Consider the following 27296-nt stretch of genomic DNA (forward strand, 5'->3'; position numbering starts at 1 on the left):
AAAATTTTATTGGGATATCGTTATGTTCTACGTTCACTGAATTTCATTGGGTACTTGATGGAACTTCGGTAACATGTTGTAGACAACATCATGGCCTGGTGAAGAATAACATCCCCACCCTATACGATTGGGCATTTGTGCCGTACCTGGGCCTCTGCTTCAGGGGTGAGTGTGGGCTAACAGCTCCCGCCTGCAGGGGCCACCTTCTTGTCATTCACATTAAGGGGACATATGGTCTATCAGTTTCTCAGGTAGGTAATTCAGATACGTGTGCCTACTGGGGACTCTCCAAAACCTTGGGTCTCCTACCTAATGCCTGACCAGCCGGATGGATCACATTTTAGTATTTGACCTACTTCCTACCCTTGCTCTGTCATGAACATTTTCCCTTTTCTGGGTTCTTGAAAGCAAAAATAAGTTTCTGTTCCCTAGTCACTGGGCAATTCTCTAGGTACTTAGTAACCTAGAGAATATTTATGATAATGGAAATGCTGTCCATAGTGGATAAGAATCCAGCTGCTCAACTGGCTTTTTAAGCACCCCTGAAAGCCTCCTTCTCTGCCCTGGACCTAGGCTCCTATCTCCAGAATGCAGCCAATTAAAGAGCAGCAAAGGCTGATGGTCTGCTGGTGAACCAGGACATAGAGATGCCCGAGGACCCTGGCAACTCCAACCAGCATTGTAAGAGTACACCCTATAGTTTCTGGAGAAATTTCTGCAAAAGGTCCTTGGCCAGTAGCTAGTCATTAAATTTGAAAATATGATATAGTTTTTCTTCCAATCAAAGCAAACAATACAGGACAATAGTGGGGGCAGTGGATTGTGTCAACTTTTCAACTTGGAGCTGCCAGAAGTCCAGAACTGTTTGCCTCCTTTTCAGTCTTAGATTCCATGGCAACAGTGCAGAACCAAAGAGCTACCAGCACATGGGGATGATGTATGCAGTCCACATGAGTGGTAAACAACTATTGTTTTTGCAAACTGCTTCTCCCTCGTCCATGAAATTCTAGTGGGGCCAACAGTCTTGTGGCCCTCCACTCCTCACCTCAAGATAGTCCTGTTACTTGAGATGGCCAGAGTATGCCATCCACCTAAGAGACACAGTAATTAGTCTAGAGATGAGTATGTGACCTAAGCAAAGAAGTCAGTGTCCTTTCTGTGCTTTGGCAGAAATGTGGAGGGGTAAGGGATGGAGAGGATTGAGCTCTCTCACTCTGAGGCCCACAACTGTTCTTACTGCTCCCTAGAGAGTCAACCCAAAAAAGCAGAACTAAGAAATGAAAAGGGAGCCTAATGATGTCATTTAAACCCCTAGAGATTCAGCCATGCTCTTTGCCTCCCTGATAGGTCCAGAACCAGCACAAAGTGGGACAAATGAAGACTTCTTAAAAACTTACTTTACGGATTAAGGCAGGAGTGCAAAGAATTTCCTGTGCTTTAGAAAGCTTATTGGCTAATTTCAGTCTTAGAAAAAAAAGAAAAAAGAAAAGACCCAGAGGACAGAGCAATGGGAGCTAACAGGCTGAAAGCTGAGGACTCGTATCTTACAGGGAGGGACTTTAAGTATAATCTAATCCAAGGCCCTGGTTTTAAATATGAGAAACCAAGGGGCACCTGGGTTGTTCAGACGGTTAAGCATGACTTGTGATCTCAACTCAGGTCTTGATCTCAGGGTTGTGAGTTGAAGCCCCGCATTGAGCTCCATGATGGGCATGAAGCCTACTTAAAATACATACACATATACATACATACATACATATGAGAAGTTGGAAGGTTCGAAGTGCAAAAGAGCTTGCTTGAGAGAATATTCACTGAGGCTTCACAGATCAGACGGGTTTAGTTTGGGAGAGGTGTTGTGACCGGCGCAACAAACACCGAGATCAGGGTCCTGAGGGTAGGGGAATGTAAGAAAAAAAAAGAGAAGAGAAGCCAGTTTGGGAACAGGAGGGTCCCCTGGGCTGATGGCCCAAGTGACGGCTTTACTGTTGCTGTGCACAATCTTTTATATCAAGACTCTTATGGATCAGGTCATTCTAAGAATAAACAGGTTTCACATGACCGCTGCCAGCCAAAACATTTAGTTCTGTGTACCTTATGAACTTTCTAAATGGGTCACAACAAGACCTTGTTGATAGATTGCTAGCAAAACACAGTTCCCCTGTTTGTTTCTCTTTGACCCGGGGTAGAAAAGGGGGGTAACATTACTGCCAACACCCACAGACCACAGGCTTCAGGAATTAGCTTTCTCAGCCTTGACAAGGCTTTCGTATGCCTTTGCAAGTGGGGGAATGGGAGGGGGAACCACCGGGTTGGCTGAGTCAACAGGGAGCCGTTGCTCGACCCGGTCTCAGCCTGGCACCGGGGTCCGGCCTCCCACAGAGAGGAGACTAGGACTGAATGCTGGACCATCCCACTACCAGGTCCTTTTCACGTTCATGCTTGTTTAATCCTCAGTCAACATGAGAGGTACATATTTTAGTTCCATTTCACAGATGGTGAAATTGATGCCAGAGAGGTTAAATGACTAACCCAGTGCCACACAGCCAACATAGAACAGAGCTGAGCCTCGAATACAAGCCTAAGGTGATTTTTTTTTTCTACTCTGCATTTACATGAAAAAAATATTATGAGGCAGGACAGAAGTGAGTGGGACTTAGGAGAGTAGCCGATCCTTATTCTCAAATAAGATATCAGTGTCTATGCTGCCTGGCTGGCTCAGTCGGTACAGCATGCAACTCTTGATCTTGGGATCGTGAGTTCAAGCCCCATATTGGGGGCAGAGTTTACTTAAAAAAAAAAAAAAAAAATATCTCAGTGTCTGAGAGGATCCGGGAACAAAGAGATGAATGCAATAAAGGCCAAGATCTGGTTTAAATTGCTAAATGAGCCCCTTAAATCTCCAAGTCCCAGCTGCCTTCTAAAAATTGAGGAAGTTGAAATAGATGGTCTCAAAATAAATTTGCAAAATGGAACAGGCAAAAAGAGTTGAACAGTGAGTGGCCCAGAATCCTAGAGGTCTAAACTCCTTTCCCACTGCCCCACATCCTGGCCACTCCCTTCCCTAAAGTTTGGGTAGACAGCAGCTGCTGACAAAGGAACACTCAGGCACTTGAGTGTATCTCTGATTTGATGAGTCATTCAACAATGGCCTAAATAATGCTAATAACACATGAGAACACTAATCATTAGTAGACTCTAAAACTCAAAACCCATTCCTTTATGGTAGAGTTTGTTAAAAATTTTTAATAAGAAAGGAAGAAGTAAAGACAAAGTTAAGAAATTAAGATATTAAGAGTAGATTACTCCCGTTCAGAGATTCTAATGGAATTTGAGAGCCCTTTTCCCCAGCTCTGACTTAAGATTTGTCATAAACTACTTAAGGTCTACTCTTCATGTTCTCATATAAAGCATTCACTTGTTCAGTTTCAGGTTTCCAGTTCAGCTCTGTTGTCATATCTACCTTCTCTTTAAGCAACAAAGGAACTCCATTTTAAATCTGGTTTCTTGGCTAGAGTTGAAGTAACCATATTCAACCATTTTATTTTAATAAAACAGCTGCCTTGCCTAGGTATGATGGGGCTAAGGTAAAAGGGATAGTCCCTAATGGAGGAAATACAACTTAGAGTCACAAATGTGAGTTATGTGCATTTGTTCTATTTTTTCATGCCACTATGCCCTGTACCTTGAGAAGACTCCACCCAACTACAACACAGTAATAAGTCTGGGATAAATAGACAAAGTAAGACCATTTTTTCTAGTGATCATGTAACAATAGCCCACTTGGGAGAGGGGGTGGCATGGGACCTATATACCTCAATATTTCATGTCCTTTTTCTGACTCCTCATTTTCTCATCTGTTCTTCTAAAACTTCTGTTGTTCAAGGTCACAGGGTAGCCTGGCTAAACAAAGAATGTAAAGGTGGTCACCTCACTCTTCAACATTTCCCTCATTATATCTCACATATATCACATATATCATCATATATCACATACACTGTGATATAGTCTCTCCTTGGTTGCAGTTTCTTACCAAATATTCTCATTGTGATTTTAATATCAACATGCTAAACTATATAACATTGTTGATTAGGTAGAAAATTAACTGTTTTGGCAATACCTATTTTTAAAAAGTTCACTGGGCACCTTATCTGAAGTTCAGTTAAATGTTCTGCAATTCCCAAGTACATTGGCTGAGGCCTCATCAAAATCTCTGCCTTAGTCAGAGATTACTTACTGAATCCAGCACAGTTTGTACTGTTAACATACTGTACCCATGAGATACTGCCATTCCCACTATCCTGGGATACATTCATGATATAGCTGATCTATTTTTGCAGATGACTGGTTTTAGTAATGTAGATTCACTGCCTTTTAGATAGCTCATGATAAGTCGGCCAGTCAGGGTTCCTGAACCCCTCAGACCTGCTGAAGATTTCTCCATTTCCCAAGATTCCTGCCTGAATGTGGTGGCTAAACTAGAGCAAGCAGCTCCTGGGCCTGAATTCCATCTCTAGTCAGAAGACCCCAGGATGTGCATGCACCAAAGGGCTGAGGAAGGAGCAATGAGACCAAAGGAGAGCATCTCAGGGATATCCTGGAGATAAGGTCTCTCCCCCTAGTCCTCCATAGGAGGGGATCCCAGACACCTCCTAAGCTCCCATGCAAAGTGGTGACTTTTTCCTTCAGAGCAGAAGTTAAGTTGGGGTTCACAGACCCCTTAGGGAGTCCATGGAAGCACTTTAAGGGTACATAAAATGTGTATACATTATTCTGGGGAGTGAGCTTCATGGCCTTCATCATTTTTTTTGTTTTTTTTAAATCTAGTCTATGGAAGAATCTTCAGAGCTCTGTGGAGATCTCCAAGTTGTAGCTACTGGGACAGAGACAGGCAGTTAGGCCAATTCTGACAGAGATCAATGCTGAATCTCTGACATCCAGCCATATCCAGTGTATGTGACTGATTACCAGATGCCAGACTCCAGGAAGCATCCCTGAACCTGCAAGGACTCTTAGTGACCATCTCAAGTATGGTCCGGTCCTGGAAAGGACCATTTGTACCTGGATATCTCAGACAGACCCAGAAGACGAAAAATATATAGGCTCTGAGCCTAAGGTTAGCTGAGTTCATCACAGGTCCCAGACCAAGCCTCTGTGACTGATGTCTGAGCAGGAAGGGATGGGAGCCATTGAAAAGAAACAGTTGGGGTGCATAGGTGGCTCAGTTGGTTAAGCACCCAACTTTGATTTTGGGTCAGGTCATGATCTCATGATTGGGTCTCATGATCTCATGCATGGGATTCTCTCTCTCCTTCTCTCTCTGCCCTTCTCCCCTCATGTGAGCACATGATCTTTCCCTCTCTCTCTCAAAATAAATAAATATTTTAAAAAAGAAAAAAGAAAAGGAAGTCGTCAGCACCAGGCCTGGTCCCAAAAAGCTTGGAGCCAGGGGCGCCTGAGTGGCTTGATTTCAGTTCAGGTCATGAACTCAGGTTCATGAGTTTGAGCCTCAAATCGAGCTCCACACTGTCAGTGCAGAGCCTGCTTGGGATTCTTTCTCTCTCCCTCTCCCTCTATACCTGCCCTGCTCTCTCTCTAAATAAATTTTAAAAATTAAAACAAAAACAAAAACAAAAACAAAACATGGGGCCAGGGGGCCTCCCCCAAATCCTGCAGAAACAAAGGGCTGGTCCCTATAAGTAGTCATTCTCCCTTATCTAATGCCCAAAGTCTCCCTGGATCCTGAAATAAAATTGACCATGCAGAGGGAAGGAAGGCCTGCAACTAGCCCAGAAAACCAACCAGGAAACTGTGTGTGTATCCTGGCAGGGACAGTCTAATCTGGAACTTTCAGAAATGCAAAGTGCTTTGAAGCCCAGAGTTCATTTATATTGTGGTTCTCAGACTTTAGTATGAAAACGGTCATCCTGAATGTTTTATAATACAGATTCCTAGGCCCAAAGGATTGTGATTCAGTGGTTTTGAGATAAAGCCCAAGTGTTTACATGTTGTAGAAGGAAACTAGCAATTCTGATCTCAGGTATCCATGGAGTATACCTTTAGAAACAGTTTCTAGGGGCTTTAAGGCATCAGATGTGGAAAAGGGGCTTTAGAGGAACTGACTGTCCTCAGAGAAATCAATGATAAAATGCCACGAAGAGCTTTTGGTCAGCACAGGCCCAATGCCCCTATGAGTCTATGGCCCCTACTGGTTAGTAATACATTTATATTCTTCAACTAATAGGGAAAATGAGTTTGATGCCCCAGAACCAAGACCAACTTTGAAGCCCAGGGTCCTTTACAAATTATTAAATTCTTCCCCTTTAAAGGGTCATAACAAGAATACCTACCCCACAGAATTACATACAGTGAGAAATGGGATAATCTGAAAAAAGTATTAGAATAATGCCTAGATGCACAGGAGTTGAACAAATGTTAGCTGCTATAATCATTAATTACTACTATTTAGGACTATATGACTATACCCATGCTCAACCAAAAAACCACTGTAGCATTCTGTTTGTTTATGAAAGATTGAGGTCAGATACGGTCTCCACAAATTGGTTTTCTCCAGAGAGAAGTTATTATTAAGGGTATTCTTTTATTTTTTTTAACAAACTCAAGAGCAAAAAGAGCCACATCCTCAAATGGATCACCAATGCAATCAAAAGCAACATTTTAGATTTCCTTTTACCTTTAGTTCTGACATTATCCAAAAACAGATTTGCTCCAACAGTGACATCCAAATTTGTTCTGAGTAAAAAATGAAGCTATGGGGTTCTATGCAACTTTTCAGTTAACAATGCATCAGAACTGAGTTTGTGACTATTACCTGAACTCCCAATAATTTTCAACTACCTAAGAGAGCTGACCTAAACAAATAACTTTATTTTCAGACAAAAGATCCAAGCAGGCCAGCAAGAAGGCTTGACAGCTGAACCCTGATGAACAAACACTTGGCCGAGTATTTCCTCATCAGCCAGGAACCCCTGATATTAGGGGAAAAAACCCATCTCTCCACCCCCTCACCAAGCCTGTTTGCTCAGAGTAAATAAGTACTGGTGAGACACTTCCTAAGAAGGAAGCATGGATGGTTTTGGATAGAAAGGAATGAAAGGAACAGAAGAAACTAGTTTCTCCATGAAGAAAGGAAAGAGTCAGAGAAAGACAAATATCATAGGACTTCACTCATATGAGGACCTTAAGACACAGATGAACATAAGGGAAAGAAAGCAAAAATAACATAAAAACAGGGAGGGGGACAAAACATAAGAGACTCTTAAATATGGAGAACAAACAGAGGGTTACTGGAGGGGTTGTGGGAGGGAGGATGAGCTAAAAGTGTAAGGGGCACTAAGGGGCACTACTCCTGAAATCATTGTTGCACTATATGCTAACTAATTTGGATGAAAATTTAAAAAAAAAAAAAAAAAAACCCTGAGGATTTAAAACCAAATAAATAAGTAAATAAATAAGTAAATTAAATTAAATTAAAAAAGAAAGGAAAGAGAAAGAATATTACAGAACAGATTAAGATCAGAGAACAAGACCAATTAGTGCCTTTAAGCTAAATACCAGACCTCTCGAGCTGCTCTAATGAAGGGTACCACGTGCCTCTGGGGAGGAAGGATTAAATGTACAGAACAGAAATATATAGCCTGCTCTCTGATTCCATATCTTGCATTAGGTCAGTGTGAACATGGCTTTGCTCCCCGTGAGTCAGACCTGACATGGATCCTGGAGATCGGGGCTCAGGCCTGTCCCAGCCACCATCACCAGAGAACACATCCAAAACAACCCCAAATTCCTAATTCTTGAACTATTTCAGGTCATCCCATATTGGAGCCACTCAGGAACAGAAGAAGCTTTGTTTGGGCGGGGGAAGCTGCATGTTTTAATTCAAGAAATAAAAGTTCACAAGCAATCCAGAACAGGTGCCAGAAATTTGCTCTAAACAATCAGCCACACCTGCTGCAAAAGTTCAGGCTCCACAGAATCACTTTGGCCAGTGTCTCCTGAGATGCTCTTTCAGCTGAGGAATGGAAGGCAGCAGCTGCTGGCACTCGTGACAACGGAGGGGCAGCTTCAAGAGCTCAGGCATCCCATCTCGGACACTCACTCTGCCAGCGGTCTGTACCATCTCTATCACAGCTGCAGGCAAAGGAAAAAAGTTCAGAGCCCAGCTACTCTAGAAATCCAATACAAGATACCCCCCGGAAAAGAAACTCTGACTCCACATAAAAATATGCCAGGTATCCTAAAGCTAGTAAACTTGAGGTTAAACTCACTGCTGGGAATCAGATTCTAAATCTGAGCAATCTGTTTTTGAGGTAATTACATTCCTTCAGGACACACTGTAAGCAATCCATATTATTACATCAAAAGCTTATATCAGAGTGCTTTACCCTTGGTTAGCCCTTGGTCAGTGGTAGCTGCCATCATTAACATCCCAGCATACTGAAGTTCCACAGTACATACCCTGGGAAATGCTTCCTTCTATATATACACAGCCTTCCCCTGTTAATCAACCACTCCTCACATGAGGCAGCCCCCAAGCCCCTACCCAGCTGATGGCAGAAGAGACAACTGTTAAGAGCTTTCATGTCTATGAACTCCAATAATTCTCAGTACAACCTTTAAGGCCCCTGTTGTTAGAACAAAACACCTTTCTGACTCTGACATAACAGCTTTCTAGATCTCTACCCTCTAACCCCACCAAGAAGGCTGCTCACAGCAAAGTGGCAATCCTACTGAACCCAAATAATCCAATTTATTTTAATGGGTGAATCTTTATAGGGACAGAGAGAGACAGAGCATGAACAGGGGAGGGGCAGAGAGAGAGGGAGACACAGAATCGGAAACAGGCTCCAGGCTCTGAGCCATCAGCCCAGAGCCCGACGCGGGGCTCGAACTCCCGGACCGCGAGATCGTGACCTGGCTGAAGTCGGACGCTTAACCGACTGCGCCACCCAGGCGCCCCAAGGGTGAATCTTTATAGGGAACACAAAGTTGTACATGGGCTTTTGAGGCCAGGTTATTATCTAGGAAAACAACTAAAGCAAATATAAGAACAGGTGAGAAAATGAAACAAACGTGAAAACTAAACAACACTGTTTACCTTGCGATTCTATGAAGTATTCTGTATTGAAAGAATTCCAATGTTTTTTGTTTTTGAGGCAAGGAGAATCAAAATCCTGGCTGATCACATGAAGATGTACATGGCTAGGTGAGAGGGGGGATAAAAAAAGACCATTAAATCCATTAAAAACTATGGCTTAATCAAAATGACAAACAGTAAAAGTACAGGTATATGAAATATTGCTAGTGTTTCCATTTAATCCAATTCATTCACCCATTCACTGAAGAATATGTAATGCTTGTTAAAGGGCCAAGGATTATTCTAGCACTGGGAATTTATCAGTGAACAAAATGAGAAAGGCCTCTGTCCTTACAGAAATTATATTCTAATAATGAAGACAAATAAAAAATAAGTAAACACATAAACAAGGAAAATTCAAACCATTAACACTAAGAAAAAAATAAGCCAGGGAAATGGGACACAAAGTGCTCAGGGAGTAGAGGTTACCTCTTCATCTAGCCAAGAGTGTTCAGGGAAGGCCCCTCCCAGGCAGTGATTTGGTCTGAGAAAGCAATTAGGCAAGCAAAGATCTGGGGGAAGAGTGTTTCAGGGAGTGGGGAGGCCAAGTGCAGAGGCCCTGAGATGAGAAAGAACTTTGTGCAACTGAGGAACAGAAAGGTGATAAATACATCTGGAATGGCTGGAGCCAAGGAGGTAGGGGCCAGAACATAAAGAGTCTTATAGGTTGACAAGGGGTCTTTACTGTATTCTGCTTACATGGTCTCTGATTTGCACTTTTAAAAGATCACTCTGGCTGGTCTGCAGAGAAGGAACTATAAAGAGGATAACGATGGATACAGAGACAAGTTAGCAAGCTACTGCAGAAGTCGAAGCTAGAAATAAACACACCTTAGATTAGAGCTGCAGTATTAGGAATACATTTTGCACTCGAACCAGTAGGACTCCCTAATGTGGAAGGATTGGATATGGTTTGGGGGAGGTGCCACTGACAGAGATGGGAAAGCTTAAAAGAAAAGCAGGTTTGAGGAAGAAAATCAAGAGTTCTCTTTTGGACTTATTAAACCAAGTAAGATGCCTTTTTGTATAGCTTTGACTCTTAGAATCAGTAATATTCCTATCCCCGCAATAAATAATCAAAACCAACCAATACATGCAGGAATTCAAAATGGAATATAGGCAGTAACAAACCTAACAGTATTACAAACAAATAAGGGAACCAGACTGAAGGGGGTCAGGAAAAAAATAACTTGCCAAGTGAACTTTGAACAACAGTAGTTTGGATACCGTAAAGATAAAAAAAAGCTGTATACAAATACTGTGCCCTAATGAGTAAATGTGTTTCTCACAGGGGTATGGGTTAGCAATTCTGTAACTATTTTATGTGTACACTAAGATCGAACAGGTAAGCGAATTTATGATATCTAATGAGAGCCAGATTTTTCACTGTTGGACAAAGACATTACAACAAAAGAAAGGGGGAGACAAGAATGAACCTTGCAGAGTTGAACTAGAGCGAGAGGTATTAGTATAAATTTTTGCTTTTCCATACACATACACAAGTAGAGAAAGAAGAAAGAAAGAAAGAAAGAAAGAAAGAAAGAAAGAAAGAAAGAAAGAAAGAAAGAGAATGTCTGTGTGGGTTAGGATTCATGCATGTATTTCCAGGCTCTATCTGCTTAGAGGACCTAGGAGCAAAGACACTCTGGAATCAACCACTTCTCTCAATATAGAAACTTAGTATGCACGTCTTGGTTTATAAATATCATTATCCAATAAAAGAACTAAATAAAATAAAAGGTTCCTTCCAGGGCTAGAACAGAAAAAAATATAAGATGAACCTGGAACATCTTGCTCCAGAAAATAAAGAAGTGCTCAAAAAATGTTAGGGCCATATCAAAATGATACAGGACCCAATGTAAAGGAGCTTCCAAGGACCAAAGCCAGAACAATTTGAGAAATAAAATGAATGACAAATTAAAACCTATAGAATAAAATAAACACCCATGAGTCCTTACTGATAAATAACTGAATAGACATAATGGGGGAGAAAGGACAGCTCTTCCACACAGAAGAATTCTAATAAATAAATTAAAGAGAATGACGGAAACATAAAAGCACCATTAGGTAATGTGGGAAATCAAATAGCTCTGTCCTGGTTAAGGAGATTATAGGGAATGTATTACACTGCTTTCTGGCTCTGCTGAAAACAGCTGACCAGTATCTAGTTAACGTGTATTTAGGGTTGCATGTGCTTATGAATTCCTTAGACCATGTTATCTATGGAATATCTTATCTTGTTCACCACCCTGCTTTCCGGCATCTGCTCTTTTGCAGTCTGGGGAATACCTTGTTTTTTTGCACGCTTTTCTAGACATCCTTACTGGCACCTACGTGCCAATTTTCATATTGCACAGTGATTCCCCTATAATGTATGTCTAATAAATACGGGAGCTTGAGAGCAGCTTGGGGTGCCTTCCCTTAGCCTCCCTTTCACGTCTCTTGACTTTTGGAGTCTTAAGTAATCCTTTCTGCTGTCCTCAGCTTTGCTGGACAAAGCCAAAAGCCAAACCCACAACTGGTGACCCCGACATGATAAGCTGAATCAGCAAGATAAACACCACAGTAATAACTGTTGCAGGCAGGACCTACCAATAAATGCTAAAACCACTGGGCAAAAGTTTGAGGACAAACAGGATAGCAGCACACTTCCAAACTATTCAGGATATTCATCAATTACAAAGGGAAAACAGTAACTCAAGAGAGAACCCTGTCAGACATCACCATAACAAAGTGATCAAGGTTAATATCATGAGTAAAAAGCCATCTCAGCATTATGCACTCCTTGATATGATACACTTAGAGGGACCCAACATCATCTCTGGTATTTTGAAAGGAGGAGAAAAAAAAAAAAAAGAAAAAAAGTATAACCTCAACCTAAACATGAAAAAGTATCAGACAAGCCCAAAATGAGAGACATGCTATAAAACCAACCAGTATTCATCAAAAGTGTCAGGGTCATGAAAACCAGGAAAGGAGGAGGAAGTGTCACAGGTTAGGCGAAACTAAGGAAAGACAATAAATAAATAAATGCAACACAGGATCCTGGACTGCATCCTGGAGCAGAAAAACATAAAAAAAAAACAAGGGAGGGGCGCCTGGGTGGCGCAGTCGGTTAAGCGTCCGACTTCAGCCAGGTCACGATCTCGCGGTCCGGGAGTTCGAGCCCCGCGTCAGGCTCTGGGCTGATGGCTCAGAGCCTGGAGCCTGTTTCCGATTCTGTGTCTCCCTCTCTCTCTGCCCCTCCCCCGTTCATGCTCTGTCTCTCTCTGTCCCAAAAATAAATAAATGTTGAAAAAAAAACAAGGGAAATTCAAGTAAGGTCTAGGGCTTAATTAGTGGTGATGTTATGGAAGATCTTTGTTCTGCTTCATACTTTATTTTTTATATTTTCTAAATTTTTTACAATAAAAAAATTTGTTACCTTTTCCTTTCCACAGTGTTTATTCAAAATTATAGTGATCTTAAAAGGATATATAAGCAGCAACTTTACTTACTGCTCATTTTGCTTCCCACCCACACCTGCCATAGCTTTTTTTAGCATTCTTAGCGCAACAGCATTTGTTATATGACGAAGGTATGGACACCATGATTACTATGTGAAAAGTGCTCTACAGTCAAGGGCTCTGTTAGCCACAGGCTGCACAGCACTGGAGAAACAGAATTATGATTATGGGTGACTTTTGTCCTAAATTTTTTAGTAAGGTTCTAACAATAAACCTTATTAAACATATACAGTTGATCCTTGAACTGACCCCCCACACTATCAAAAATCCAAAAGTGTAACATTTGGCTTCCCAAAAACTTAACTACTAATATCCTACTGTTGACCAGAAGCCTCACCAATAACATAAACAGTCCATTAACACATTATTTTGTATGTTGTATTATATACTGAAGTCTTACACTAAAGCAAGCCAGAGAAAAGAAACTATTAAGAAACTCACAACAAAAAGAAATACTTTTATAGTATTTTACTATACTAAAAAAAAAATCTGCATATAGGTAGACCTGCACAATTCGAATCTGTGTTGTTCAAGGGTCAACCGCATTTTTAAAAACATTTTTTTAATGTTTATTTATTTTTGAGAGAGAGAGAGAGAGAGAGAGAGAGAGAGAGACAGAGTATAAGCGGGGGAGGAGCAGAGAGGGAGAGGGAGACACAGAACCTGAAGCAGGCTCCAGGCTCAGCACAGAGCCTGTCACGGGGCTCAAACTCACCGACCGCAAGATCATGACCTGAGGCAAAGTCGGACACTTAACCGACTGAGCCACCCAGGCGCCTCAAGGGTCAACTGCATTTTTTTAAATGAGTACAACATACATCTACCCTTAGACCTAGCAACTTCACTTGTAGGTATTTACCCAAGAGCAAAACATGAAGTATGTCCATGATATACAAGACAATATACATGAATCTCAAAATCACAATGCTGACTAAAAAAGGTCAGACACATCATATGATTCCATTTATATGAAGTTCTAGAACAAGCAAAACTAACCTATGTGGAAAGAAATCAGAACAACACGAGGGTTGAGGAAAGGACTAACTGGAAAGGAGCACAAGGGAACTTTCTGGGATATGACAGAAATGTTCTGTATCTTAATCAGAGTGATAGTTACAGGACGTATATGTTTGTCAAAACTGACCAAACTATAAATCTGATGCAGTTTGTTGTATGTAAGCTAAGCCTCAACTTTAAAGAAAGAGTACTGGGACGCCTGGGTGGCTCAGTTGGTTGAGTGTCTAACTCTTGGTTTTGACTCAGGCCATGATATTGTGGTTCATGTCCTGGCAGTGCAGAGCCTGCTTGGGCTGCTTAGGATTCTCTCTCTCTGTCTATCTCTCTCTACCCCTCCTTCGCTCATGTGCTCTCTCACCCTCTCTCAAAATAAATGAATAAACTTTAAAAAAAAAAAAAAAAAAAAAGGAAGAGTACTGATGGGGAAAAAATATGGCACAAAAATTTCATTTGGTTAAAGTCACCCATAATTTAAGTCATAATTATCTAAATAAAACGTGAAGAATGTTGTTAGGTAGTTAAAAAAAAAAATAACCAAAACAAATTCTAACACACGCTACCACATACATGAACTTTGAAGACATTATTCTAAGTGAAATAAGCTAATCACAAAAAGAGTTTCTGTAGGATTCCACTTCCATGAGTCACCTAGAGCAGTCAAATTATTAGAAACAGAAAGCAGAATGGTAACTACCAGGGACTGTAGAGGGGAATGGGAGGTAGTTTGGGAAGATGAAAAAGGTCCTAGAAAAATGATGGTGATGACTGCACAACAATGTAAATATACTTAATGCCAATAAACTGTACACTTAAAAATGGTTAAAATCCTACTCCTGAAGTCATTATTACACTGTGCTAACTTGGATTTAAATAAAGTTTTTTTAAAAAAATGGTTAAAGTGGTAAACTTTGTTACGTGTATTTTATCACGAAAAAACAAATGAACAAATACAAGATAAAAACTGCGAAATCCAATTAATCTGCTTATCTTGTTGCTTAGCTCAGAAGAACTGGAGGGGTGCCTGGGTGGCTCAGGTTGGTTAAGTCCGACTTCAACTCAGATCACGATCTTTGAGTTCATGAGTTTGAGCTCCATGTTGGGCTCTGTGCTTACAGCTCAGAGCCTGGAGCCTACTTCAGATTCTGTATCTCCCTCTCTCTCTGCCCCTCCCTGCTCACACTCAGTCTCTCTCTCAAAAATAAATATTTAAAAAAAAAAAAGGACGACGACAACAACAACAACTATGGAGATCTGCCTTGGTTGAGTTCTTTGAACAGGTTCTGCATTTTTCTCTCATTTTATTTTAAATCTTAGATCTACTGAGCTATCATGACAAAAGTCAGTGATGTTTGTCTCCTCCAGAGCAATGGTCCTTAATCACTAAGGAGTTATAGATGCTTCTGAAAAATCTAATAAAAGTCACAGGCAAATCAGGGAGAAGGGTGGAAGTTTCAGCCCACTTTCCTTGGAAACATCCCACCCTACTCCCCTTGGCCTTGAGACTATCAGCACACCCAAGCTGAATCCATCTGTCCACTTAGAACCAGAATACACTAGCACTACCCACAACACTTACCTCATGCTGGGAATGGCATGGTAACCCAATCGGAAGCGGAGTTTGCTGGACCCAGCAAAATCTGTAATCATCTTTTCCCCCACAGTGTGCATGTGTTTAAGGAGCTCAAGATGTTCCCTGGTCACAGCCTTCAGACTGGAAATGGAAGCCCATGGTAAGACCAGCCAGTGGTGACGAGCCTTGGGGTATTTATCCTTAATCACCACTACCTGCTCATCTTTGTAAACCTAGGATAGGGGCACAAGAGAAGGAAACAGATATTTACCACACATGTTCTGTGTGTCAGGTACTGTCATATTCACTAACTCACTTCATTCCCAGCACAATCTTACGCAAAAGGTGTCAGTATCCCAATTTTGTCAGATGACAGCAGAGACTCAGATGAGTGTCTTGCACAAAGTCACATCATTACTAAGTGGGAAGCCTAGGATTTCAAACCAGATCTAGTTGACTCCAGAGCCTGTGTTTTCAAGCACTACACTACAGAGAATACGCAGGAAATTCACAGTACAAAATAGTTCCTAAGGATTGGATGTAAAATCCCTGCAGACATAAATTCAAAGGCACCCTTCTCCACTCTAACACAGCAGACCATGTGACACAATCATGTGTTCCAAGAAGCCCTATCAGATCTGGCCCCTTGTCACCCCAGAATGTAACTTAAGAACTCACAGACTCCTCCCAGGATGACACCTGACTATTAATCCCGGGGCAGCCCAGCAACTGCAGTCACAATACATTACCTGACACTCCCGTGAAAAAAAACCCACAAAGGTTAACTCAACTTCCCTTAATAGCACCCAGAAGTTTAGGAGGAATAAGGAAGAGGAGATCTTCATTTGAAGAACTTAGCTTCTCTCCAAAGAATTCCAGTTGCTAACTTACTGACAATGGGAAAAGCCACTTGTTCTCACCAAGTAGACCAATAAAACAAACCTCATTCAGAAGGACTGATCTCCTTTGCTTTCATTTATCCTCACTCTGTGGAGTAGTCACTTAAAAGACATGTAATACATTTCAATGCCAAAATTTTATTCTGACCTGCATTTTGGGATCCTGCATAGAAATTTTTAAGCCTTGACTCCAGTGGCCCAATGATTCCTGAAACAAAAAGGGGCAATGTAAATTGCAAGTGTCAGTAGCTGTATTTGGCATTAGTTAATATTGTATGTGTCAGCAAAGTGCAACCAAACTTAGTAATGATTCATTTTTTTTAACCCTCTCTCAAAGGGTTACTGAATTTATTTATTTAATGTTTATTTCTTTTTGAGACAGAGCACGAGTGGGGGAGGGGCAGAGAGAGAGGGAGACACAGAACCAAAACAGGCTCCAGGCTCTGAGCTGTCAGCACAGAGCCCGATGTGGGGCTTGAACCCACGAACTGTGAGATCATGACCTGAGCCAAAGTCAGACACTTAACTGACTGAGCCACTCAGGCATCCCAAGTAATAAAATTCATTTTTAAGATTTAAACTATATCTGGGGCACCTAGGTAGCTCAGTCGGTCAAGTGTCCGACTTCAGCTCAGGTCATAATCTCACGGTTCGTGAATTCAAGCCCCACATCAGGCTCTCTGCTATCAGCACAGAGCCCATTTTGGATCCTCTGTCCTCTCTCTGCCCCTCCCCTGCCCGCGCCTGCTCACTCTCACTCTCTCTCTCGAAAAAAAACATTCAAAAAAAAAAAGAACTCAACTATATCCCCTTTACTCAATCTTTTCCCTTTATAACCATAAACCATTTCCATTTTCTTCCTATACAGTAGTGAGAGCTGTGTGTCTAGATGAAAGCTGGAAATGCCAGAGTGTGAACTGCATCTTCTTTGCCCTCTCGCACTCCATCTACAGCTTAACTACATTTCCACTTTGACAACAGGATGTGAATCAGATGATCTATGAACAGCGTTCCAATGCTAACCCTCTGCAGATACACATATGACTGACCCACTTTAGCAGTACACCGCCATTACCTCCCTACCTTCGGGTGGCTTACCTCAGGACTTCAAGAAAAATGTACATAAAGGGACATTCACCCAAGTGATTGGTGACACAAACAAGTGACTCTTTCATCATGATTAATAACCCTTGTCATGGTTAATAACCCCTTACGAGTATTTGAGCTTTACAGTGTACAAAACAATCAAGCAGTCATTATATCTCATTTAATCTCCATGTCATCTATCAGGCACACCACCCTCACCTTTTTGGTAGATGCATCTTTCTCCTTCTTTGAGGGCACAGAGCATTGGCCAGGGTCACTCCCAGGTTCCAGTCCTGTATGGGAGTCAGCTTCCTGGGCAGCACCCCTTTCTATAGAATCATTGTTGCCTGACCTCTTTCTCTTCCTGTGTGTTTCCAGGCCAGGGCTCTCTGCCTCTTCCTCAAACTCTACAATATATGGATAAAGTTCATTCACCATGTGGAGAACCTGGCCAGGCTGCAGCTTCACCTCTTGGTCCTTCCCAATTATGACTGAATCAATGCTGGTGGGATTGACCCCTACCTATAGAAAAATCAGAAAATAATTACAATGCTAGCAATAATACCATAGCCACTGCTATGCTAACCACTTACTGTGTGCCAGATACCATGCTTAATGTTCACTTCTATTACCCCATCACTTCCACACATGACAGAGAAGCTTTCACAGGTTGGTACAGACAGCATAAGAAAATCATCAAGTATAAAATGGAAATCCAAATTAGAAACACACATACCTGCTTTACCTTGACATATCCTTTGTTACACTCTGCTTTCAACTGTACTGAAAGAGATTGAAAAAAGTTCAATCTAAAGGCCACCAAGAAGCAAGCACATGCTCCTGTTCTTCCTACAGGACAATGAAGCCTCATTCCAGGAGGCAACTTGACAGGGGTTACCTCAAAGGCCCATGAGCAAAATCGCCTATTATGGAAGTGGCTGGGCTCCAAATCCTTCCATAAAATTTCCAACAGCATACATACTCCTTTAGCTACTGCTAACATTCCTATGAGGCAGGTTTACAGAATCCCCACAATCCCTATTCCAGAGTCCTTGGCCCACTCAGGATCACAGACTCTGCAGTCAGGGAAGGGACCCAGTTATTTCATAAGCTCTTGGCTCATTGTTAAATCCGGCTTCCATTATTTAATAAAACTATCAGATGCCTTCAATAAAGAAAGGCAAAAGATACATTATTGGAAAACAGAAGTTCAGCTGGCCTTGGGTAGGCAGAGTGCAGAGAATATTCTAGAAAGAGGACTGCAGGAACAGAACAGTCTGAGCACATGTGGGAAGAAGTAACATCAAACACTTGTGAGTGAGACAAGGTGCAGAGACACCACAGCTGCTCTTCAAGGAGGACAGGCAGTAGACAGGCTAACATATACATCGCTCCAGTTGCTGTTGTGAGAAGGGGACAGAGAGTGAGAAGCAGTGTCTCCTTCTGTCTTGGACCCAGCCAGCTCAAGCATGGCTTTCCCCCCACCCCCCACTTAGATTTAACTCTTGCGGGAAAAACCAAAATCACTATTGCAGACTCCAAGCACTGAGAAACCCTGTTCTCAGGAACACACTGCAGGCGGAAGGCCTGGTTGCAGTGAGCAGATCAAGAGTTTACATGGAACAAATAAGTACACGGTACAGCTTTTTCCTAAGGACCTTCATTTCATTAAATCCCAGGAAAGACATCTCAAGAGCTGGATGCCATAGTCTTATAAAGATGACACCCTCCGTGTGAGGCATTATATAAAGGATGGAAGTATCCCATCACTTCTCAGACATGGTTTCAGGCTGGAGATCCCAGAATGCAACTGTCTCACTGCCCAATGAGGAATCTCCCCGGGCAAAGTAGGGTGCGGGATTCAGTTCCACCATACTAACAGGATGGAACCTGCCTGCTCCCAACACTGAATATTAACCGCTTCCAGAGGGTGGAATCAGGGGTGAATGGGGCCCTGATGTTGGCTAAGAGAGCTCAGTTCCTGAGTTTTGTTTATGGCAGACAAAAGGTTTCTATCAATAGCTTCCAGGAAATGTGCATCCTTGGTTATCATTATCCTAAGGAACAAAACACAGTACTGCACATTGCTATGACCAATTACCTTGCTGTCGAGAACATTTCTTGTCAATGATCTTGGTCTCTGGGCCACGCCCAACCACCACTGCCTCCAAATGTGGAAGTCTGATTCGCTGGTGCCGGCTATCCTGTCTCACCAACCAGCACACCCGCATCATTACTCTGAGAAACAAAACAGAAGAGAATCACTGGAAAAATTAGCACACCCCAGCACCACCACACATGCCAGCTACCAGCTATTTATCTTGAGGCCAGTGACTTCACCTAGGTCTCAATTTTCTCACTTGTAAAACGTGATAATGACAGGACTCATGAGGCTGTCGTGAGAATTAAATAAGATAATGTATGTACTTACCTCTGTGCCTAAATCATGCGAAGCAATCAAATATTTATGTTTACTGATATACTCTATGTGCTGGCCATTAGGCTACATGGTGAGGATAAAAGAATAATCAAACATTGTCTCTATCCTTGAGAGGCCTGGAGTATAGTGGGGTAGATAGACTCATATGTCAATTATTACAATATGATGTGATAAGCATTATAAGGGAGTAACCAAATATGGCATTTGCCCAGGGAAAGAAACAACCACTCTTGTGGAGAGTATCAAAAATGGCTTAACGAGGAAGGGATATTTATGCTGAGTTTTCAAGGCATGAGAAGGAGTTTGCCTGGCAGAGAATTAAGGACATCAGAACAGAGGATGTTCTTCAGTCCAGAGGCATCTTTATGCAGATTAGAAGGTTTCCTTTCCTTGGGGTACCTGGGTGGCTCCGTCAGCTAAGCATCTGACTTTGGCCTGAGCCCCTGTGGGTTCATAAGTTCGAGCCCTACATCTGGATCTCCACTATCAGCACACACTCCCAGAGAGCCTGCTTTGGAGCCCCTCTGCCCTCTCTCTCTGCCCCCTCTCAAAAATAAATAAAACATTTAAAAAATTTTTTTTCCTTTCTTTAATCATCATAACATACCAATATTAGAACAATACATTTTACTGCCATCTACCAGAAGATGGTCATAATAAATACACAAACCTACAACATCTAAAGAGTGAATGTGGCACCTGTGTGCTATACACAACCTGCACAATAGAGAAGGTGCCAGTTTTCTTTTGAAAACAACCTGTATGGCCATGGAAAGTATCAGTAGAAGGGAAAGAGCCAAGAAATTTGGGAAAGAGACAAGGCCTGAACAAAGACAATGGAGAGGAAGAAGATCCAGAAGAAACTGTGAAGGTAGATTTAACTACTGGGTGTATTTGGGAATGACAAAGGAGTAGAGGGAGACACAAACCAAGACTTTGAATTTGGAAATAGCCATTGACTAAAATAAGCAATACACAAGAAGACATAATTTGAAGTTAAATGGCAGACGAAGAAGGGATGCTTTCAGACTGAAACACAATTAGATTACATTGTCTGTGAAAGATCCACAGGTCAAGGTAGGATATATGGGTAGAAAGCTCAGGGAAGGAATGGACTGACTGTATGTATTTGAGAGGCATCGACATGTCAGAGAAGGTGAGGCAAAGAGAGCATGAGATCACCCAGAGAGGTAGAGCAGGGAACTATGGATAGGGACAGGACTAGGATCTTTGGGATACCTCCCCCGACTCCAGAAGCTTATTGCTCAAGCCTCTAATACCCTCTCTTTGAGAAATGTGCCCTACAGGCAAGGCAGCACTTATCAGGCGCTCTGCACAAGCTTTGTGTCCAAAGGGAAGAGAAAAGAAACAAGATTTTTGAAAGTCAAAGTTTCATTACCATCTGCAAAGGATAATGCAAAGCAGGGCGAACAAATGATTGCTGAGGAGGTGCAAAGTCACAGAAATTGGATCAGTCAGGAAAGGTTTGGGAAACCACCCAAATGAAAAGGCCAAGAAGACTGATAAGGAAAATAAGTGAGAGGGTATATTCCATTTTTAAAGGCACAAGCGACAAGGCATATTTCAGCAATAAGCCATGGGTGAGGGGTGGAAAGCAGACCCTGTTGGCTGACCCAGGGGAGCTGCTCCAGAGTCATCAAAAATGGCAAAGGTATTGAACACTATGCTGAATAGTTTAGATCTGACAATCAAGGAGACAACTGCCAGGTTAATGAGCTGCATGGCAAAGTGAAACGACAGCTGGGCGTGGGCAGGCTGGAGTGGAGAAGTCGAGACTCTGAGATTAGTCAGGAGGCAGTCAACATAATGTGGACAAGAGTGAGGTCCAAAAGTTCAGCAGGTCTTTGTGAAGGGGTGGATGCAAGGCATGAAGAGTCAGTTATAAACCTAAAATCCTCAACCCGGAGCCTCAAGTGATGATGGTGCTATAGGCACGTTCCATTTTTAAATGCTATGTATTCAGAGGCACATCTGTTTGCACTCACTGGAAACTGATAAATGAGCAGGAAGTGGACTGAGAAATGAAGTATGTCTTCATCAGGCTTTGAGAAAGTAGTCACGTGGTGACTGACAACTCACAGTAATAACAAAAGAAATGTGAAGAGAGCACAGTTTGAGAGCAGGGACAGGAAGGAATCTGATGGGCAGCTGAGAGCATGGCTGGCTGTTGCAGGATAATAGAAACTACCCCTCCTGCCCTCCACACACACTCATTCTTGTCAAAGTTCTCAAGTTATGATGTTTCTATTTACAAATTCTTGAGAAGCTAAAGCAGTGACTCCACAATGCTTATGCAACTAACCTTGACCAACTTTTTAGCCCATTTTAGTCTTCAGATCCATTTTCTAGGAATGAAGCATTTTAGAATATGGGGAATGCATAATGATAGGCGCTCCTGAATCTCAATATAGTCCATACATTGAAACTCCATAAAGTGCAAGCTCTAAAACAGCAGAAGTCAAGTCCATTTTTTGCTTACCAATATATCACCAGCACTTAATACTTGACATACAAGAACACAGTACATACTTGCAAGTAAATGACCAGACAATAATCCTATCCAGGTTCTCTGGCCTTCCTTCTCTTTCCTCTGCTCTGGCTCCTCTTAAGCCATCCTTTGCTCCTCTCCTTGGGCAATCCCATCCTCACATCTATGTGGATAAATCCTAATTCTCTATTTTCCAACTCCCTACTTTTCATTCCAGAGTTGTCGGGATTAGTCAGGAAAAAAAAATCTAGTTATATCTTAAGGAACCAAGTGATCTGATAGGCCATGCAAGCCCAGCAATCTGAGAATGTAGAACAGTGATGTCCAGTAGAATTTTTTACAATGATGGAAGGGTTGTACACCTATGTTGTCCAATAATGTAGCCACCATGTGACAATCAAGCATCCAAAATGTAGCTAGTGTGACAGAAAACCTAAATTTCTTAGATTTTTTTTTTAACTTACATTTAAATAGCTACATGTGGCTGAGGGCTATCATGATATCCAACCCAACTTGCCCAACCCTGATCAGTCCCAAATTCCTCAAGCCTGAGGTTAAGACCCTCGTACTCTAACCCCACAAAGGTCACTTATGTCACCTCCTACTTCCTTTCATAGAACTAGCCCCACCTTTCCTTTCCCCCAGACTCACATACATTCATTCTTACACACAAATACATCCCTCAGGTATGATATACTGAATCATGTCTCCCAAATAAGTCATTCTCAATATGATCTCCAGGCATTCGATCATACTCTTTCCTCCCCTCCAGAATCCCAAATCCTTCTCAACTTCCAAGCCCCCCCTCCCCCCAGAGGTCTTCTCTGAATTATCTTCTCTTCCCTACCCCTATATCTTGCTATTGGGTGTGGTTAATTTACCTTCACAGTTCTCTGAAAATTAAATGTGGATGTAATTCCACTCTCCAAATGAGATTATAATCTCCTTGTAAACAGACTGCATCACTGCCCATCCATACAAAAACTCAGAGGAAGGGTCTCTTAAAGATTACTGCCCTGGGCTAGGCCTGGCCTTATACTTCTGGATCCCCTGGAGTTCAGCATGCCTTTATCAAGTGCATACTAAGTGCTAAGCACTTGTTAAATGTCTTGCTTATATCATCTCATTTAATTTTCACAACTCTCATTCTAAGAAAGAAAAATTTAAGGCTTAAGAAAAAGTAGGCAACATGTACAAGCCACATAGCTAATATGTGCCAGAGTTAGGATTTGAATCAATTCTAAAGAATGGATTCTTGGGGTGCCTAGGTGGTGGCTCAGTCGGTTAAGCATCTGACTCTTGCTTTCATCTCAGGTCATGATCTCACGGTTCTTGAGTTCACAAATTCTGTGCTGAACTTTAATTCAGGCTCTGTGCTGGACCCTGCTTGGGATTCTCTCTCTCTCTCTCTCTCTCTCTCTCCTCCTCCTCCTCCTCCTGTGCACTCTCTCTCTCAAAATAAATAAATAGACTTAAAAAGTGGGGGGGGGGGGGGGCAGAGGCGCCTGGGTGGCTCAGTTAAATGTCCGACTTCAGCTCAGGTCATGATCTCATAGTTCACTTCAGGCTCTGTGCTGACAGCTCAGCGCCTGGAGCCTGCTTCGGGTTCTGTGTCTCCCTCTCTCTCTGCCCCTCCCTCGCTCACACTATGTCTCTCTCTCTCTCTCTCTCAAAAACAAATAAACATTAAAAAAAAATTTTTTTTAAAGAATGGTTTCTTAATCACTACACCATATACCTTTTGTCTTCACTCTTTTGATCAATCAAAATTACTGCATGCCTACTATGTGCCTTGTGGTATTCTAGTACTGTGAATAAAGAAATAATGTATCTCACTCATATGATGCAGGTATATCATTCCTGTCTTCAAAAGGCTCAGAGTCTTGTGAGGGAGAGAAACACAAAAACACTTACAACAATTGTAGTAAGTATAATGATTGGTCTGTGCAGAGTATTATGGGAGCAAAAGGCTGGAATACCCAACACAGACTTGGAGAAAGGAGATGTCAAGGAAGATTTCCTATAGGAGGCAGACCTAAATGAATCCTATATATAAACTAAGTTAACTGGTGAAAGGGTCATTCTAATTAGGGGAGAAGGAAGTGGATAGAGAAATGGAGAAGATTCAAGTCAAAGGGAACAGCAAGGGTAATGCATTAAGAAACAGCATAGTGCACATGAAAAGGAGTTCAGTGTTGCTGCAATCTAAAGCATGAAGCAGAAAAGAGGCTAGAGACACAGGCAGGTCCAGAATAAGCAGAGCCCTGGGTGACTGGTGAGTTCAAACTTTAGAACTTCCACTGGATTTTGCAATTCAGTAAACAATAAATATTTGCTAAATGAATGAGAAAAAAGATCAGATGAATGAACAGACAGATCTTTAAAGATTATGAAGCAGGGCTTTGTCACAGATTTGTTTTCAAGGACTGGAGTTGGGGAAATCAGTCAGAAGGCCATCATATTTCAGGTGAAAGGTAATAGTACCTAAAGTAGTACAATAATAGGGATGAAGAAAAGAGCACAGATTTGAGAAATACTTAGGGAATAAAATCCTCAGGACTTAGGGATGGATGTGATAAGAGCAAGTTCAGGGAAGACACTGAGTTCAGTTTCAGGCCTGTGAATTTGAACTGTCTGTGGAACTGGTAGGCAGAGCTGTCCAGCAGTGCGGTGAGAAGTGAGCAGTGTGGTAAGAAGTGAGAGGGAAAATTAGAAAAGAGGTTTAAGCTGACAACTTTGATTTGGGAGCATGTAGAAGGCAGTTAAAACCAACCTAGTTGATGTGCTCACTCAAACAGTGTGTACAGAATGAAAAGAGAAGTGGGCCAAAGTCACAAGCCTCGGAAGCACCTAAAATTTTAGGGAAGGAAGTAAAAAGACTAGCCCACAGGAGAAATGGCTGGTGAGAGAAGCATATGGAGAAATAGCTAGAATGAAAGCTCCTAATGGGGAGGCACTTTGTCTTCCTCATCTCTGCATCATAATAAATATCTGTTGATTGAATAAGTCAGGTCATAATCTCACAGTGAGTTCGAGCCCTGCGTCCAGTTCTGTGCTGGACAGCTCAAAGCCTGGAGCTTGCTTCGGATTCTGTGTCTCCCTCTCTCTCCCCACCCCTCCTCCGCTCATGCTCTGTCTCTCTCAAAACTAAAACACATTTAAAAAAAAAAAAAAAGGCAACAAAGGGATCCAGTAGTGACAGAAAAATATCTATCTGATTTGATAATCACTGTGACCTTAAGGTTAAAATTTCAGGAGAATGATAGGTCTGAAAGCTAGACTGGAGAAAGGAGTGAAAGGTAAGAAAATGGAGTCAGAATTTAGAACACTCTTTAAAAAAGAAAGGGAATAGACTTACTGGATGAGAGCTAAAGGAAGATGGATCACTAAGAACTTTTCCTTCTTTCTAGCTTTGGAGGGTAGAAGCCAGGTGACCAGGGATCTCAGAAACCTATGTTCACATATGACTAGGACATAGTCAGGGGCAGAAAAGACAAATAAAAACAAGGCCTCATAGATGAAAACATAAACGAAAGGTGAGAAGCAAAGATAATGGGATTCACTTTGATCAGAAGAGACAGCTTATCCTCTGAGAGTAAAAGAAAGGTAAAAATGGGTGTTAAATGAGATGACTTTTCAAGAAGGGAAAGCAGGGGCAGAAATTTGAGGGAAAGCATATCCGATGACCTCAATTTTCTCCATAAAATAGCAGACAACAGAGTGAGGTGTTCGAGAGCTTAATGAACACTTAAAAAAAAAATCAATATAACATAGTGGAGAACATCCAGCCTCTTATGTGCAACTGCCTGAGTTGCAGCATCTAGTCACTGTGTGACTTGACGCCAATTATTTAACCTAAGCCTTTATTTCTCCAGCTGTAAAAAATTAAGACTTGCTGTACAACACAGAGGTAGCATGAAGACTGAACGAGGAAGTACGTAAAGCTCAGTGTCTGGTCAAAAGCATTCAACACTCCTGTCACTGGTGAACACTGAAGACAGGATAAAAGCAGGGGCTAAGGACGTATACAAAGATCGGCCGACAGCAGTGACTGTGCAACTAAGGTGGAAGGGCACAAATCCGTATTGTCTCTCCGTAAAGTACAGTCCTGTCTCAAGTATTCTAACGATTCCCAATGTAAGTTAGATTCTCTAAAGGCTCTAAACCTGGACCACATTGATTCCATGTAGAAATTATACCCCTGCTTTGTTGAACCACTACCACTGGCCCTCCTATTGGACCTGTTGAGGACGCTGTGAAGGCCCCTCAAGTTCCTTTCACGGAGAGTTTCTGGAGGCAACCATGTCCTTCCTAACAAGCCGAGCCGCCTCCTTGGGCTAGACAGTACCCACTCTCTAATCTTTTCTCTGCTTGTGTAGTGACCAAGCCAGTACAGGTGTCGGGGGTACAGGTTGGTGGGGCGACGACCAACGACGGGGTCGCGAAAAAACGGCCCAAGGGAGTTTGAGCAAAGTGAGAAGCCTAGAGCCCGAGGATGGAGCAAAGCCTGCCGGGAAAGAAGCCATAAAAGCGTTATTCAAAGAACATCATTCAAGGGTAGTAATGGCCCCGACCCAGGGCCCACACCCACGATTTTCAACCGGGTCAGTAGAGGAGGTAGGCCGACGACCGCCTTACCTCGAAACAGCGGACACAGACAACCTCACGTTTCTCTTCCGGGACGCGCCACTTCCGGCGCTGTAGGATGACGTCACGAGACAAGCCTAAGAGCAACGAGTGACGTCACCAGTGCCTGTACAAAGATTGGCTGAAAGGGTCTTGCCCAAAACGCAGATCCGGAAGCGTCCGCTCCGATTGGCCCCTCTGGGACGGAGGCCATAGTGCGGTTCCTAGCAATAATCCCTCTGCGGACGACCACCGCCAGCCTCTATCCATGCGAGAATCTCTTCTCTGTCACCATCTCTCAAGTCTTTGAGTCCGGGGAGACTTTAAACAACTATTCCCTCTGTGGCCGTTTCTAGGCAGCTGATGCAGTATCTTGACACTCCCTTCGTTAGCAGAAGCTCACTACCCTTAAGGCCATCTTTCCTGCTGTAGACAGTACCTGCCGTGACATTGTTTCTCTGCCCCCTTTCAAAACTGCAACCGGCTTTC

General features: G+C 42.3%; 1 protein-coding gene across 6 annotated transcripts in view; it reads right to left on the bottom strand.

Moving 5' to 3' along the window:
• APTX (aprataxin) overlaps nucleotides 1-26907 on the bottom strand; it is a 40445-nt gene extending 13538 nt beyond the window's left edge. For 3 of the 6 annotated variants that reach the window (XR_015242789.1, XR_015242788.1, XM_025922207.2), the window contains exons 1-8: nucleotides 26820-26907; nucleotides 19334-19470; nucleotides 17969-18015; nucleotides 17452-17754; nucleotides 16295-16354; nucleotides 15254-15480; nucleotides 9116-9219; nucleotides 7966-8148 (exon numbers count right to left, since the gene is read on the bottom strand). Coding sequence is in view for 4 of the 6 variants with exons in the window: in XM_025922207.2 (XP_025777992.1) it covers nucleotides 7994-8148; nucleotides 9116-9219; nucleotides 15254-15480; nucleotides 16295-16354; nucleotides 17452-17754; nucleotides 17969-18015; nucleotides 19334-19466 (1029 nt within the window). In the remaining 2 variants the exon portion in view is untranslated. Of the gene's footprint in view, nucleotides 1-7965; nucleotides 8149-9115; nucleotides 9220-15253; nucleotides 15481-16294; nucleotides 16355-17451; nucleotides 17755-17968; nucleotides 18016-19333; nucleotides 19473-26819 lie in introns of those variants that run through there. The other 3 variants (XM_086683356.1, XM_086683357.1, XM_086683358.1) reach the window with 3 other exon arrangements.
• Between the last annotated feature and the right edge of the window lie 389 nt (nucleotides 26908-27296).

Source organism: Puma concolor, chromosome D4, assembly GCF_028749965.1.
Source record: "Puma concolor isolate L17-30 chromosome D4, mPumCon1.1.hap2, whole genome shotgun sequence".
Lineage (NCBI taxonomy): Eukaryota > Metazoa > Chordata > Mammalia > Carnivora > Felidae > Puma > Puma concolor.